This window comes from Netta rufina (assembly GCF_964035555.1).
Source record: "Netta rufina genome assembly, chromosome: 25".
In the NCBI taxonomy this organism is placed as follows: Eukaryota; Metazoa; Chordata; class Aves; order Anseriformes; family Anatidae; genus Netta; species Netta rufina.
The window spans coordinates 5451817-5469950 of NC_140149.1; the positions used below are offsets into that span (position 1 = coordinate 5451817).

Below are 18134 nucleotides of genomic sequence, written 5' to 3' on the forward strand. Positions count from 1 at the left end.
GAGGCCCTGGCCAAGGTTGCCCAGAGAAGCTGTGGCTGCCCCATCCCTGGCAGTGCCCAAGGCCAGGCTGGATGGGGCTTTGGGCAGAGTGGGCTTTGGGGGAGGTGTCCCTGCCCTGAATTATGTCCCAAAGTGTACACTTAAGGGTATCAAACTTAAGTTTCTGGAAGTCCCTACAGTACTGACTAGGAACAATTGGAAACATCTGGCCAGGGAAGAGTCCCTCCTGTTTTTATCCTGTTCCTGTATTCTTCCCCTCAGATCAGCACCTAATAATTACTAGAAACAAGATACCAGGCTAAGTGGGTATCCTAACCATTATTGTACCTCTTGTTCTGTAACACATTATATTAGATGTTGACATTCTGACTGGGACACAGTTATAATGTGTGAATCTTGCACTGATAATTAATGTGCTCTTCACTTGCCTTATCTGGAGTGACAGGAGATACACACCCCTTGTCTCCCTCTTTCAAGCCCGGCTTTATCCCCCCAGCCTCAGCTTCCTGTGTTTCTTCATCTCAAGTGGAAAAGCTTTAACAGCTTCTTGACACTGCAAATACTTTATTTTTGTTTGCCTAGTAGAGGGAGAAGAAACCAAATGGCCCCATATGGGGGACGACAGCGGTTCATTGGCCCCAGACCACACAAATCTCTGCATCTGGCCCTCCTTAACATCTAGAAATGAAACCAGAGCATCTGTGTGCCAGGCAGAGGGTCTCATCTGACAGTCCTGCAGAATAATCACAGCAACATGCACCCACTTGCAGGGTCCTGGCTGATCCTCAAGGCTCATTTGGGATGAGTATAGGTAGCAGCTTGATTGGAGCAGCCACAGCAGGTTATCTCAAGTAGGATTTACGGTCTGGTTTGTCATGAGGCCAATTCCCCTGATCTCATGCAACCCCGTAAGTTAACAGCCAGCTGCTTCTGGCATCCTACAGGATGGAAACTGCTGTTTGGGGGGATGGTATGAGGGGAGGGGACTTGTCATGGTTTGCTCAGAAATGTTTTATTCAGGCTGTTTATCCTCAAAAGAGCATTTTCCTTTTAGATTAAAGTATCTGGATTCTGTTTATTCTAAACACAGGAGACAGGACTCAGGCATTTCCTCTTTTAGGAAGTATGGCTGAGCATATTTCCTACAAAATTTATAAAGAATTGAAGTAAGGACTTCTATGGCTCCTGAAGACTTCAAACTCATCTTCACTAAATGCAATGAAGGAGCCACAGCTCTGTCACAGCACAGTTGCAACACTTAAAATACAAATGAAAACAGACAGCAGCTACAAGCCCTTTGAACAGACAGACCAACTAAAACATAATCAAAGTATTTACCAATACTCTGCACTGTTTTGTCTGAACACCATAAACCGCATCATATAACAGACAAGGCACTTCCCTTTATACAGATGGGGAAACCAAAGCTCCAAAAGGGCTCGTAAAGCCACCTGCTGGGATTATAGCTGAGATGACAGGCAAAGTAATGAACAGATTTCAACATTATCACTGAAAAGTTCTCGTCCCAGTTGATTGCAGAGTTACCACTGCAGCTGGAAGCAGAGCCACAGATTCCTGCCTCCCCATCTCTTCCATTTAGAGACAACTATCTCTCAAAATAAAGATAGCATCCATTTTTTTATGCCATTTTTCATGCATTAGCCACTGCACTTTGTATAGGAAGTCTCTCTCTCCACCTTAAGCACAAGGAAAGTGCCTCGCTCCGTCTTGCAGGAGACAGGAAAGCTGGATAATGAACAGAGCTCCTCTACCCATAAGGCCAACCCATCTCAGCTTCCATAGCATACCTCTGGACTGATGCAAGTCTCATGTTTAATCTCTCAAAACTGCCTACGACATTTTCCCTGGCATCTACCCTCAACATTCATATATTATGCACTACTTTCTTCTGGATTCAAAGTAGAGAATATATGAACGGTGACTGCTATTTAAGATGTCTGCAGAAATAACATCTATCTGCTACATCAAGCCTTCCCCATCTGCACAGCCTGAACATAACCGATGGTGTGTGTTTATAAAGCATGCATAATCATTACCTGCTCAATTACTGTTGTTATAATGCATGGTTTAGCAATAAGTGCTGCCAATTGCAGGGCTCCACCAGCTCCCTGTATTAGGGGGATTCTTCATGTTTTGTTTCTAATTCTGCACCATAATCAAGCCCAAATTTTATGCATGTTGGCTCAGGATATTTTCCTTTCCTTTACATTATCAGTCTGCTTGCTACATCCTTGCTGAAGGGGATTCCTCACTGTAAGTTCTTCTCTTGGTAGGGCAGGATGGCCTCTTTTGGTTGAGGATTATAGGCTCTGACAGTGCCGAGACAGAAAAATACAGCCCTAGACTGATTTAAAGCAATGAGCAGGGCTGTTCCCCTAAGATCAGTTATACGCAGCTACCTACCATTTTCTCCTCCTGTAACTCAGACCCACTCTGTACCTGGCCTTATCCACTGTTAGCATATCGCAGACCCAATGACCATATCCACTCCTTCACGCACTGTATTTAAAAGTGAGTTAGGAATTTTAAATACTAACAATGAGACCACACTGCTGCTTCCCCTCCATGGAAACCAAAGCAAAAGCAAAAGTTTTGGGAGCAAAGAAAACCCAAGTAAGAAAACATTTGAAGAACTGTATTTGTTATTTCCTATATTTGAATGTCTCTAAAATAAAGCACTAATTAAACTAAGTGGAGATGACTCGATGACCTTGAGGTCTCTTCCAACCTAGAAATTCTGTGATTCTGTGTGAAAATGCCCAGGTACTATGTTTTCAGAACAGCTTGCAAAGGGCCTGCATTATGGCCTGGCAAGTTAAGCTTTAAATTAGTTCTGAGCACTTGCCAGGAATGTGTAGTTCCTGGCACCCTTCAGGTGTGACACACGTCTGCTCTCTGCTACAGTAAGTCACTATTGTTAGCTGAGCCAGTGTTAAATAAAAAGCATAAAGAGCTTGGGTACTAAGAAAAAAAAAAAAAAAAAAAACAAACAAAAAAACAAACAAACAAACAACAAAAAAAACACATACAAACTGAAAACAGAAGTGTTCAAGTTAGTAAAATACGTAACTGAGAAACTGATGGGAAATTTTACCTCTTCGGATCTTCAAATCAAGCCTGGCTGTCTTTCTGGAAGAGATTTTACTCAAGTCCTTAAAATGAATGCAAAGATAAAGATGAAGTTCTTCCCCCTCCAATATACTTGAACAATTTTCGATGCTGCCCTCAATTTCCTTCCAACTGTCAGTGTGTGTAAATCAGGATCTCAAAGCTTTCACAGATATGCCTGAGAGACAGATTTCAGATATGTTCTTCTGTAGCTTTACTATGATGAGATACAGAAGTGGTGAGCAGTCCATGCACTCTAATTACACCATGGGGCTGGTCAGTATTTAGGACCTTTAGCAAAAAATAACCTTGCTCACAGAAGCTGCTTTGCGATCTGGTGGAACAAACCCAGTTTACAAAAGCCCCTAGGTGAGCACCCCTGGCACCACATCTAATTGTTCATCAGATGTTATTTGAGTATCTGAGGTTCCCAGCTTTCCTGGCTTCTCATCGCATGAATTTATGCTCCAGAACTACCTTGCCTGGGTTTCACACGAGCAGATGTGAACCTGGTGCCTGGTTTTATACAGCAAGCAGGAAGAAAACTAGGTTTAAGACATTCTGGCTTGCCATGCAAGCTTTGAGTCTGCAGTGTTGTAGCAACAGTGCAAACAGGCAAGGAAATGGTCCCTGCTACAGAGCACTTACATCCAAGAAAATATCCTGAATATTTGCATCTGGTACAATAAAGCCCCGTTTGCTCTGTTCACAGCCTGGTTTTAGCTTTCCTTTCTTCTGGTGCTTTCACAGAAGAGAAGACACAGGGTAAGGAAAGATGTTTGCTGACAACTTGAAAAGAGAAACACCACAGCTTCCACTGCATTCAATGCCTTTTTCTAATGGGTACATACTCATTGCTATCCCACAATGGAAACAACATGCCCAAGGCATTACTAAATAGGAAAAAGATGGGGGCTCAATTAGAGGAAAAAAGTATTGTGCAATGCAGGATCATTAACTCCAGAGCAGTGGAGCTCGGTTTTGAACATCCCTTGTACCAGGTCACACTGGGACTGAATTAACTAACAGCTGCAGAATTATCTCCTCTCCTTACCCCAGGGCAAGCCTTGAGCTAAATGGAAGGAGCTCTGACAAAGCCAGATATGCTGGGATGCATTTGCCACAGAGTGACACTGATGGGAAGGCTCCAGAACTGCAACATCATCTTCACCCGTTAAGCTAGTACCCAGAACATATTAACAGGCTATCACTTTGGCCTTTTATAGCATCATTTTCAGCGAGTTCAAAGCACTTGCAGCTCATCAGGGAAGGTTTGCTTCATTTGTGAGGGCTTTTACATTTATCAGCCACAACAGAAGCTGAGGCACGCAGCAGTTGAAACCAACATTTTCAAATGCACCCCAAAACTTGGAATGATTAAAGGACACCCAACATTGCACATAGCTGGTGTGACCACATCAGGCTCATGGGTCCCTGGGCTTGCATCTTCAGCAGTACTGGCCCTTTATAACAAAGTTCACCACTTGAAACAGAGACACTCAGAACTAACAGGCACTTAAAAATGGAACTTGAAATTACTTAAATCATAGTCACTGGCAAAACCAGCAAGGGAATGTAGACATCCTGAATGCTGTTTTGACCAGACACCACTCAATTACTTAAAGCCCCCCCCTTGGAAAAGAAATAAGAAAATAAGGTATTAGTCAACACAAAAGCTATGCTTTGTCTTGCTAAAATCCCCACTGTCTCCAAGCAGGAGCTTGAAACAATGGAAATGAAGAGGTTTTACCCACAGCACAGACCACATCAAGCAAGACAAAGCTGTGCTGTGGAAACATCGATCCAGATTGGACGAATTCAGTAAAACAGCTCCTTATGTGAAGTGCTGAGACTGAGGATTAGCAGCAAGTGACACCTCTGTCACGTCTGTGATGGGTGCCTATGAGACAGACCTACTCCAGACATGGGAGAAAAATGCCACAAAACCTTCAGAGCTGATGCAAGACTTCAGAGGCCTTGGAACAATAATGCCAAATCCCTCATCTGGAATTGGGTTTCTGAACTTTGCTTAAAAAAAAAAAAATAAATAAATAAATAAATAAATAAATAAATAAAGCTCTGCTTTGTGCTCAGTTGGCTAATAACCTTTTTTCCTCCCCCCCCCCCCCAATAATGCAGAACCGTCAGTTCTAGAAAAAGATATTCAAGTGTCAGCTCACAGGAAAACAGATGAACCCAGCACAAGCACCCAATGGCACCCAAGCCCACAGACTAAACCAAGCCAAGAAAGGCTACCAGTGCTCAAGGAACAGCAGCAGGGGGTTATGGCAGTAACAAGCCAACATCAGAGCTTGGTTTTGCCAGATCACTCATACATATTCCTGCTCCTACTTCAGAAGCAGAGGGTCACAGATCCTCAGTTGCCACAAGGAAGCTGAGCATTCCTCTGCTGTTGTTCTGAAACCTGCTCAGGACCAGGTTCCACTTAGCTCCCCTGTACATTTAGCTCCTCTGTAAATTCAGCCAGGATTCTAAATAACTGTCTAAGACGTCAGACCTGGTCTGCTACTCATCTATCAGAGCAACAAAACAGCCTTCCTTCCCAGTGTTTGCTGAGCCCTGATTTTAGCTGGGGCCTTTAAAAGCTGCTATAAAGTAAATAAAGCAAGCACTTGCTAATAACCCTTCACTCAGCAGCCCCACTTCACTCAGAGCTTAGTGCAATCCGATGAAGGAAATGAAATGCTTCACTATGTGTGATTGAAAGCTGTGACACCATTTTAAGACTGTTTTTAACTTGAGCAGCCTGAAGTAATCTACCAAAGACATCTGTATATGAGGCTGTGCTCTGGCTTCCATTGGCAAATATTGAGGAGGAGCCAGACCTAGATGAGAACTTCCCCTAACACAGTAGATTAACCCTGCTAAAATTAAAGCAACTCCCACACCAGATATCCCTACCCAGTCCAAAACATGGAAGGTAGCAGGGTAAAGATATTCAGGGAATAAACTTACCAAAGCTAAGTGGTTTGGCATTTGAATTCTGGGTTTGATTTGACTTGTTACAGTGCAAATGAGAACTGCATCAGGGGAACTCACACCTTCAGCTCATGGCACACCCCATTTTCTACCAGGCAGCTTTCTGATCAGCACGAATGGATGCCTCCTTTACTGACCACACAGCTAAAAGCCACAAAATATTTAACATTTCTATTTCCCTGTTCCTAAGACAGCTGGGATGTGGCTGGGGTCAGTCAGTCTGACATTGCCAGTAGAAAAAACAGTCAACTTCTGCCTCAAGGCACAAGCCCTAAGGAATTCTGTTTCCTCATCAGTCATTCCGCCACCACCCTCCAGCCTTCCAGTCCCAATAGGCTTTTTGAAGGGCATAATAGCTCTTAGCTCCGGGTAAAGCCCTGCAGCAAATCCTTCAGAATTACCTGAAAGTTAGTTGAACCCCTTCAGCAGACTCCTTACTCATTTTGAGCAAAAAAGTTTGTTTTCCATGAGAAATATTCATAGTTTCTTACAAGATCCACAGAGCATTTAACAGATATTTGCTGAAGCTGCATGTCACCGCACTGAAACGAGCTCAAGTGCCAGTAAATGCCTGAGCAAAATGAAGCAATTTCCTTAATATTACCCAACAAGGCAGGATCCACAGCAGGATTCCCAGCACCCCACCAGACGCTGGTCTTGAGTCTCGCTTCATCAGATTTGCTCTGGAATTACCCTACCAAAACTGATTTCCAAATCTGTCTCTGTACCTTTTTTTTTCTGCAGAGGTTTGATAAATGGTCTTTTGTTCAGAAAGAAGCCCTGGTGGTGGAGAATGTGGCTTTTTCCTCTTGTCCCTGGAATTGTGATTGGAAATAATTGGAAGTGTCACTGGAAGTAATCAGAAGTGACAGTCCCTGGGCTATAAGGCTTTTGCTTCAAGTCTAACGATCCCCCCCGCAAAACAAAACCTAAATTTAAACAATGAAGTCACAAAGTGATTTGCCTTCAAGGTTGAAAACCCTGCATTTTTTTTTTTTTTTTGAAATGGAAAAAGTGCCTGACTGTTTTAGTTCAATATTCAAAGCTTGCTCTGTTGTACGAAAGATTTCCCCTGCACACAAACACCCTACCATTTCCTGGCACTCGGCAGCCCTACCCCACAGATAAAGGCTTACATCTATATTAAACATCTCCATGGCCTTTAAAATTTTATCAAGGCTTAAAAAAGAAAAAAAAAAAAAAGCCTAAACAGTCTAAGCTATGAGACTCAGCCAACACGCATCTCATAAATATTCCGAGTACTGGAAAACCACCTCATTCTGATGTTTTTGCTGAGGCACATAGGGGGAAGGGAACATAGCCATTTGATTTTTCATAAACCAGTTCCGATGAGGCCTCTCACCAGCTCCGTTCATGCTGAACGCCATCCAGGCACATAAGGAAAGACCTACCTGCTCAAAACGCTTAGAGCCTCAATAGCCAAAGGAAGTGAAAGTCAAGGCAGTAGAAAAACAGTGGGATCCAATCCAATCCAATCCACCATGAACTAAAGCTGCATCCAGATTCCCTATCCTTAATTTAACCCCCCCCCCCAATGCTTCCCCAGCCATCGCTGATGCTGGTTTCCCAACTGTGCTTTTCTTTCACCTTCAGACACTCCAGCAAGCAGACTACTCAGAGGCATGTCCGCAGACACTGCACAGTTTTCACAGTTACTATGCCATTGCTCCTATTTACAGTTTTTTAGGGAACATCTATTCTGAATGAGTGCTGTTGGGCATATGCTTTAAGACAGATTTACAACTGTTCCCTTTTCCAAAAGCCACAGTGAAGTACAGAGGGGACTCCCAAATACTTTTAGCATAGATGGCTTCCAGGTTCTGCTCTACAGAGCAGCACAACACACACACAAAAAAATATGAGTCTTGCTATCTAGCATAAACATAATTTTCTACTCTCCCACGCAGAAAACAAAGACATTCAGGGCCTAAGCACCTGCAGCCCACAGCTTTTGTGAGGACTCCTCTGGTAACAGCCATTCACGTCATGAGTGGCGTTTCTCAGCACACTAAAACCCATTATGCCATTTTTCCTAATCAAGAATATTATTACTAAGTAAGAATAAGTCAAACCTTCCCATCCATCCCTCAGAAGTCATCCCTCCAGATGACAGCTCAAGACACTTAGCTTGATGAATCATGGCTGATGGATTCAGCTGTTTGCCACTGATCACTTCCCCTGTGTTTTAGGGCATACTAAAAAGGGAAACAAGTCAGAGCTGCAAGGGTTCAAAACATGCAGCAGTATTGCTATGTTGTCATGAGGCAGAATGCACCCACCTGGGCCTTCGTTTCCTCCTCTGCTAGGTGGGCTTCCTATATTCTCTACCCAACTGGTTGGACTAAATTAGCTACCCAGAGCTTTATGTATTTATGGCACTTGTCACAAAGGATGCTACAGCAGCAGCAATGCCATATTACAGCACACCACACACAGTCTAGTCATTGCCAACAGTTGCCTCTAACTATGCACACTCCATTTCAGAAAGACTGCTCCCAGGAGAGCTGCCTTCCTTCTACAAATGCGTATTTTAAGCACAACAAAAATTTCACTGACCTTTTCCTACCCTAGGCAATTAAACTGCAGGCAGTAAGCTGAGCTTTGGCCTTTCCACCTAGTTAGTTGGGAACAAGTCACACTAAGGCTTCATACTCATTTTGCAGCCTCTAAAACATGGATGTCAGCTACATGGGAGAAGAGCCAGGCTGAAAATACCCTCTGCAATGTATATCGATTCTTGCAGGACAGCAACTCTGACATCATGAATCTGTGTCTGGGCCATTAAGAGAAATGCTGAGTTAGCACAATTGCCTCCCCCCCCCTTTTTTTTTAAGCTGTCAAACACTTCACTAGAGAAGGTGAAGCAACAGGTGAAGGCAAGACTTGTCATGATTTTTTTCATCATTCACCAGCACATTTCACAATTGCTCAGTCCTCATCATAACTTGTTGCAAGAAGAAAAAACTTGTTGCAAAGACAAGTTAGATTTCCCTTACATTAATCCCTTCTCCACTTCACACAGAAAAGCTGAGACACCAGAAAAAGGTGTATGAGAAAACCTAGTAGTGGTGCTGTGCTGAGGCAGGACAGGACCCATCCTTCTTACATATTCTGGTTGCTTTTTCCAGAACCTAGTGAGCTTCTGGGGAAAAGGACCAACTTTACTTTGGGTTGCTAACCCACAGCCAGAGCCCCCAGTCACTCCAGCATATACCTGCTGTATTCTGCCCAGGTGGGAAGCACTTTTCAGGCAAAGTCTGGAGCTCAGGTTGGTAGAGGTAGCTGAGGTAGCAGAGCTCTGCTCCCTAGACTTTCCACTCAGCCATACTGAATTACTACATTGAAGGAAGAGGAGAATAACAAAAAATAGAAATGTTGCATCCTCCTTCCTCCTGTTGACTTCACTTCCCATCACTTGGCACATTTGCCATTGCTGTGCATCCTGCTCTCACTATTTCTGCATCTACTACTACCCTGTCCTTTGAGGATCTATTCATGGACCTCAATGACCTGAGTTCACCCTTGGCTTTTTGCTGGGCTGCTTCTGTAAACTAACCATTTCTAAAAACAGATGAAGAAAGAGCTCGGGGAAAAGAGACCCAGTCATCTTCCAGACTGGGCACCACCAACTTCCCACTGCACCCAAAGTAGCCTCTGTTTTGTAACACACGAGTGCAAGCAAGACGCACACAATATTAAGGGCATAAGAGCCAAACTTGTTCTACAGACAAATAAAGCCCATTGCAGACCTGCACTGCATGCAACATACACGAGCAATGCTACTGCCTTGGCTAACCAAGGGGAGTAATTTAGCTGGAAACCTAAAATACACTTTGACTAAAGCTGTGGGAACCATTTCTGGAGAGAAGAGGCACAGCAAGCAGCTTGCAAACCCCTTCTTTGCTGGTACCAAACACACTCACAATCGTTATGTGCAAGTGTGCTTGCCACACGATGCAGAAAGCAGATTTTTGCCAATACACACTTTGTCAGAGTGACTGTTTACATTGCTTTTCAGGCAGTTCCTACAAACTCAAACAAGTCGCAGACTGTAAACCTGCTCAGTTCCCTATAAAGCCCTGTATTTGCCTTGAGGAAGACAGGGGCATTTGTTGTGATCCAGAGGATAAACATAGGGATATCTCCAAGCCCGTTGTGCAATGACAAGCATTTCTGGGAAGCTCGCTCTGCTGTTACACAAAATGTCCTTCTGAAGTGGGCCAGAGTACCCCACAGAAACAGACCGCTAATTCTGCGGAGAGGAGACAAGGCCCAGTGTGGGCACGGTGGCAAAACACCAGTTGTTTCGCATGGGAAATTCAGAAAAGTTGCCTCCCCACACACACGCTGTTTCTCATGATTAAAAATGAATCCATCTTCAGTATTTCAACTCAACGTTGGCACGCTGCTATTCCCCACTCTGGAAGGTTACCTTTTTTCTCCTTTTCCTTTGTATGGTTAAACTGAAGAAAACAAAGGATAAAAATAACCCCCAAATTAAAACCAACCATTTTAAACGTTACATATCTGAACTATTTCATGTAAAACAAAGCAGCACTAGAGAAAAATAGGGCACTTTTATGAAGTGCCTTGACAGAAAATATTTGATGCAAACCAGCCCTGGCTTTAAAAGAATTTTAGTGTCTCACAAGAAGTGTTAACCCTGATATCCTGCCAGATAGCAACTCACTCAATTATGTCTTGCTTCTTTGAATTCCCCCTGGAGCACCAAATGGGCACACTGCTTCTTTGCTCTTTCCCTATGTTTTCTTAGAGCAGTGTTGTACTAAAGAGCTCTCTGCCCTCTCCTAGAAGTAAATTCACACCACCAACAGTTCTTGCATACATCTGGTGTTTTGTTGACTGCATCTAGAGTTCTCTCCTGAAGAAAAATCAATTACGTTAATTATCAATTACTTGAAGTTGTCTTTGGGTGAACAGCCTCCTTTTGAGCTAAATAAACCAATAATAATTACCTGCATTCCTTCATAATCCAATGAAGGAAAAGATGAAATCCACATGGCAAAATCCTGTACAGAGCCCCTGTTCACAGCTATGCATTTTCTTTTTCTTTTTGTACTTCAGTCCTGAGCCAAGAATTTTTGTTAAGTGCTGAAAAAATATGGGGCAAAATCCTTGCCCCATCAAGCTTCTAACCTAAGGACACCATGAAACAAACAAAGGCAACAGAAAAAGACATTAAAAAAAAGAGGCAATAGTAAGTATATTCTATATTGGCAACCTCAGAAATTTAGGAAATACCCAGAGAAGCAGCAGAAATTAGATGAGTCAAATTTTTGTTTGCTTAAAACAGCCTCCCTTGTTTTTTTCTAGTTCCAGGCAGAAGCATTCTATCACAACGAAAGCTTCCCAGTAACCTCACTGGGAGGAGTGCTGGTTTTTATAACAGCACAGCAGTTCTTGGCTTTGCTGGAGTGTAGTGTTGCAAGGTTTTAGGAAGGGCCTCGAGCAAGTGTGACAAGGCACTGTGCAGGTTACCTGTGCTCTTACAGCAGGAGAAAATACAAGTCTCAGAAGTCAGTCAGTATTCAAGCACAGCCCCCGGCTGACCTGCCACTGCCAAATGCTGCAGAGCAGCTTCCATTTCATCAAGGATTTTCAAGCTGGGATTCTGGTGGATACCTAGGCAAGTGCATGCTGTCAGACCCAATCGCTCATGCCAACAAGCACTACAGGGATTTGCACCATAACCTTTCCCAGCACAGTGAGACAGTCAGGTCTTGGTGTTCAGTGCAGCAACTGTGTTCCCCTGGGACAACACTGTAAGAGAGCCATTGACCTCAGCTTTCAGAGCAGAGCTCGGCTACATCCACATAGAACGTACTTTTGCCATTACAGCTGTATCCACTCCAGCAGAATCACTTCTGCACAATACACCAATTTTTATACACTGAACACATCAGACTACCTAAAGCCAGACTAAATATGCAAGTCAGAGCCACCAGGTACACCTGCATCCATCAGCCTCATACAGTACATCTGTTTTCCTATATCACATATCACTCTACCCTACTCTTGTCTTTTCCCAAGGACACCATATGCAGAGGTAGTTAAGACTAGGCTCTCAAGGCATCTGTGTTTGGTCTTGGAGGTCAGACTTCTTTACATCCTGCTGGCTAGTCAGATTTAAAGAAACCACGAAGACATCTTTGCAGTTATTGAGGTTGAGGCTAACGGCGAAGGTATGAAAGCAGACTTGACCATTCCTCCGTGTAAAAAGAACTCCTGTGGGCAAGCAGCTGCCCGCTTCTCACAAAGCAAGAACTGAGCAATTAGGGCGCTGAGATGAGCAACCCCTAACGCTGTAAGGCAAAGGCTCAGTGTCAGCAGCAGGACACCAGAAAGCTGGATGGCTGCATTGGTTTGGCACATTCTACTCGTTTGGATCTCGAACCCACCGGTTTCTGAAGGGCAAAGCACCTACACTAGCCGACAAGTTAAAAACAAATGTAATACCAAAGTCAAAGCAGACATACAAATATTACACACAAACATATTTGATTACAAGAAAATGAAATTTCCTTTTACTTTAGTAGAAGGTTCATTAGAAATATTCAAGATTGACTTGAATTAGGAGATGGGAAAAGGTAAAGGAGATTTCCAGCACCTGAACATTTAAATCAATTAAACAAAACATATGAAAAAATATTTACTAATTATTTTTAGTCTGAAAAATAAACACTCCATAGTGAAGAATCAGGAATTTCCCTTGGAAACTTCCATTTTCATCTTTAAAATTACAGTTTGTTATATATGAAGCTTGAAACAAGATTTTGACCAGCCATGGACCAAGATAAGAAACAGACATCACAACTGCATGTAGGCAAAATTGGCATGCGTCACCATCCTCTCCACACTCCTTCCTGCTTCATTCACATAGCCTTCGCTACAGAAGCATGGTCTTGCTCTTGGCCACGTTTAGGAAAGTCTTATCACGTTTTAACAGCTTCCTTTAGTAATTGGCTCCTGTTTGCTGCCTCCTCACACAGACGTTCACTTGTCCCAGAGGTAAACAGTGCAAAAGACAAGGACTGTATACACGTACCATTAATAATAATCAAAACCCAGCAGAGGCAACCTTCAAGGTTTACATGGCTTCTCTAAACACTTCTTCCCACATTACTCCTTCACTTTAACAGTGAGCAAAAGCAAGCCACCACTGGCAATTCTGCACCCTTCTACTACAAAGGCGCAATTAGACTTTCACAAGGAAGCAAATCAGACCGCTCAGTCTCATTTTCTCCCCAGCACGAGCCATGAACAGGGACCACAATGATTCCTCTTCCACAGAACATGCTTCTAATGGTGATAGGCGAAGCTCAGCTTGGAGCACAAAGATCAAGCTGTCTGTTGACAACACAGGTACAGCACAAGCAAGTCAAGGGGCAGGTCAATGACAAGGAGAAAAAACATTTTTGGTTGTGCTGTGAGCCCTAGGAAGCCACTTATCCTCTCCATGCCACAGCTGGGACAACTCCCACAGAGGCTGAGGAACGCAGTTCATGGGTAAGTGCATAAGCTCTTCAGGGCAGTGATTGTTGTTTCTTTTGGGCTTATGCATTACAAGCAATTCAGAGATCCCTTGATTCCAAAGAAATGGGAACGGTTAAAGCCCATTACGCTCCACAGATAAAACCAGTGCTAGTCACCCAAAGGATAGTTGTCTTGTCATTACAGCCAAAAGCACTTTTTCTGTAGCAACAGCTTATCCCTTTTGTTCCAAGCCTTCATCATGGGGCCTCTGTGAGAAGATACACCCTGTGAAAAGGGTTGGTGGATACTGCCATTATCCATCCTCTTTAATGAGGTAAACAACCTTGCTTTCTGTTTCCTAATTTTTAGAGCCACTTATTAGCCATTTCTGCACAGCAGACTCTGCCCATGCACCTCTAGCAGAAGCCCAGGCGTACATCCAGTTCTTGGTGCCTCATCTCAGTCTTCTTTAAAGACCACCACATTGTAAAGGTAAATGTGCAAATGTGAGGGGGGGGGGGGGACAAACTGCTGCCTGCAGTCCCCTAAGGATTCTTCAACATGTTCAATTTCCCTCATTCCTACAGATAAAGCCTTTGCTAACAACAATTCCCAGAGCAAAAACGTTTTCCATAATATATTCAGCAGCTCTACAGATGCTGCCTTTCTTTTGGACATCTAGAAAGCTGGCTAGTTCATGTCCCACACCCGTGAGACACAAACAGGTCTGTGTTGTACAGCATTACTTTTTAGGATCCTATCTGAAACCCCTTTTAACTGTGTCCACCCACATCAGTCCCTCACCATGTGGGGCAAAACTCTTCCATGGGAATCAAAGACCTGACCCCTCCCACACCTGTATGCAGGTTTCTAGGGGACAGAAGGACCCAGGAATCACAGCCCTTGTTCAACCACAACAGATCTCAGAGCTGTCTGCTTGTCAGCACTATCTTGTGAGCAGAATGGAGACAGAAGCTCACTCATCACATTACAGTGCCTCTGGAGATACAGATACCCAGGCTGTTTCTGAATCACTCTTGTAGGCAAGCCCCCCGAAAGACTTCAGGGCTGCAAACCCTTTCTCCATAGGCTATGGATTTAACAAACCTCTCTTTTCAGCCCTTCTACCTTCACTCCTTCCTTCTTTTAGTGTTTCCTCTCTAGTTTTCTTCTCTTTCACTCCTATTCAACAGGAAATCTCTACCTATTTTTTTTCAGCAGCCCTTTTCCCTCCCCGTTTCATGCTGTCTCTTTTGTTTTTCCCCCCTTTCTCCCTTCTCCCATCCTTTTCCCCCTGAACTCCTCCCTCTCGCACTTCAACACATCTGTTTTTAATCTGAGGCATCAATTGGAAACAATAACCCCTTTTCATTTTAAAAAACTGAATGTTAAAGGCTCGAGCAAAGCAAAACAGTTTAACAAATTTGACACTATGCTTGGAACAAAGACATTTTGTTCACTTTGTTTTGTTACAGAGGCTCAAGCCCCTTACTAGTACATTGTCTAAAAGTGCTGCCCTTTTTAAACAAAAACACACATTCCTAAAGGAGTCTGTTCGACCACCACTTCTAAAAAACAATTCCAGATATTAAAAGATCTCTGGCCATCAACCTGCTAATAACCAAAGCAGCGAGAAAAGCACCAAACGACACTGAAATTGGAGTTTTCCATAAAAGTTTTTTCTTTGCAAACCCGTTTAGCTCATCAGGAATGAATTTCAGTCGCGCAGAGAGGGCGCATGGAAGTTACATTAAACACCGAACACCAAAAAGCCAACCTACCTAAAAAGAGGATGGAAAGTGCAGACATTCCGTCTCCAGGCAAGAGGGGGACTTTTCCTCCCTTTTTCTTCCTTTCTCCCAGGAACAGCAGGCAGACCTGCACAGGATTCAAAGGAACGCCTCTGGAATGCACCGAGTGTAATTGCATCCATGTGCCAGAAAAATAACCAACTTCACTCTTTCTTCCCTTCTGCTATTCATCTCCTTGTCCATATTCCATCCAAATTCAGCGAGAGCTTTTAGATCTGCGGCTGGTAATTCAGGCCCTTGAGTTTGTGGACGAGGAGAGAGGCAGTGCAGCAAGGAGTTCACATCTCCAGCAGCATAGAACAATTTTGCATGTCTGAAAAGAAAAGGAGAGAAGCAGGGGAAAACACTGTGCTCAATGTTCACCACATGGCTGCCTCCCAGAAGAGCCCCTCCCTACCATCAGCTGGGATTAATAGTGAAGACCAGTCATGTGGGTGAGGTAAAGCTAACTTCTAGCAATAATATATATATTTACCTTTGGGGGAGAAACAAGAGGATTTCTCTAGTGTCAAAACAGTTAAGTTTGGAGGCAGTAAAATCCAGCATGGAAAAAAGAATCCGATTCGTCACTCAAGGGCTGGAGACAGACTCTCTCGGAAAAAGCACACATGCTCTGCGGAGTTATAAACACTCACGTATATACATTTTATACACACTATATCTTTGTAGATAGTAAGCTACAGAATTAAAGCTTTTAGTCTTACTAGAAGGATTTCTCCTGTCTGGTTTATTATTTTCTCTTTGAATAAATCTGAGTTTCTAGGATAGAAAAATCCTAAAAATTCATTTAATCACACATTTTATTGGTTCTTCCCCAGCTAGCAAAAGGGCCAAATCCAGCAAACATTGTATACCTACATTTAGTGACCCCTCTGGATACAATTCATAAGGATACTGTCAAAGGCATTTTAAACCCGAGCAGCCTCCCTTCAGCCTCACACTAGTGCAGTCAGTAAGCAAGCTTAAAAAGCTAGCTTAAATACACCATATTTTCTGCCATTGCTGTGGTTCAGAGAAAACTCTGTTTCCATAAGAAGGATAAAATTTAATAGAGTCGAGTTCACAGATGTCTTTGACCATCTACAGAGCCGAAACAGCCCGAACTGAACTTTTTTAATGCCTTGCTAACATTTCTAAATCGTCCTGCTCACAGCGAGGCCATGGAAGCAGTGTTTGACATGTGCACATATGTACCACTGCTCTGGTCTACAGCACTTCACACATACAGGTCGTGCTTACACCTTTACTTCCACATACCCTGGGATACATCTGCTTTTCCGAAAAGCAAAGCACTTCCAGCTAGTCCACTTGGGTATCAACAGAGTAACACAAACACCACAGGGGCTGTAAAACCAACCAAGTGTCTGAGTAAGCATTCGGGTGGCTGTCTTCTACTGACCTGTGCTGCCACAGCTTTGCAAATCCCAGGACCCTAACTAGATGATTTAAACATGCTGAGGTGCATCTAAACAAGCAGCAACTGTACATTTTCTAAGCACAGGCACACTCACACAGCAGTGTCCAAAATGCACAGCTGCTTGCAAATCAAGTTGACCCACCTTGTGCAACTTGGGACTGAAGGAAAGCTTTGAAGATAAAAATCCTCTGCTTCAGGAGCACTTACGAACATATCTCTAGGAGGACAAGCAGGACATATGCAAGGTTGCTAGCCTGGAGCTTGCAAGCTCTGACTTCAGTCCCAGGCTCTCTTAGTAGCTCCCTGGGCAAGACCATCACCATTTAGTTTCTAAATGGATATCCCTGTAAAATCAGAGTCAGCATGCTGCTCTCCCTCTTCAGGGATGAAAAACACAGCATCATTAAGTCCACAGTGAAGGGTACTATGTTTAGAAGCTCTATGGGCCTTCGTTATCTTGGCTCTTCATTACCATACAAGCTTTTCAAGCATTCACTGGAAGATGGGAAGCATTGCCACCCCAGACAAAGTAAGACTTGAGATTCAGGTAAATACCATTAGAGAGAAATAATATGGATAAAACTTATCTTTCTACATTCTGTTTCATTAAACAGCATCCTTTTACCCTTCCTAATTCACACATAGAAGCAATGATCCAACTCCTCCTCTCCAAAACAGCTGTTCTCTGTAACAGTGAGAAAGTGTTTTAGACAGCATATTTAACTAATACAGGTGAAGGTAACAGCTCCTACAGAGCATCTTTATCTGCATCATCTGCCATAGCATTGGAGCTGGATTCCTTCAGAGCATCTCCCACACCCTTGATCAAACAGGCTGCTTGCTTTCAAACAGTTGACTGGCTCTGAGAGACCATCATTGATTTTCAGTGCAGAACACAAATCAATGGAGAAGAGTGCATTTAATCCTCTCCTCTGCTTTCCAGAAGCCAAGCAACACCGAGCTTGTCTCTCTACATTACAAGTCTGACAGAAGATGTCCCAAGCTATGCTGTGAATACCCAGCATGCTGCTTTGCTTTAATAGAATCAATGCAGCACGAACCAAGACAGAGAGAAGTGGTGACACCCTGCATTTGCTGCCTCGCCTGCACAGAAACGCAGAGCTGGGATGTTTGGAATATGCCCCCAGAAGGGGAGGAGGATGCTGAGGATCAGAGAGGAGACCACACATGCCAGATCTCCTCTATCTTCTCAGAGGAGCCACTCCACAGACTGTTCTCCCACTATATTCAGTCCCTTCTGG

The 18134-nt window shown here is 43.5% G+C and overlaps 1 protein-coding gene across 1 annotated transcript in view; it reads right to left on the reverse strand.

The window, feature by feature from the left end:
* Nucleotides 1-15573, reverse strand: part of CLMP (CXADR like cell adhesion molecule) — a gene marked incomplete at its 5' end in the record, with an annotated part of 42700 nt that extends 27127 nt beyond the window's left edge. Inside the window, one exon of the mRNA XM_084301687.1 lies at nucleotides 15426-15573. Coding sequence (XP_084157813.1) covers nucleotides 15426-15573 — 148 coding nt within the window. The remainder of the gene's footprint in view (nucleotides 1-15425) is intronic.
* Between the last annotated feature and the right edge of the window lie 2561 nt (nucleotides 15574-18134).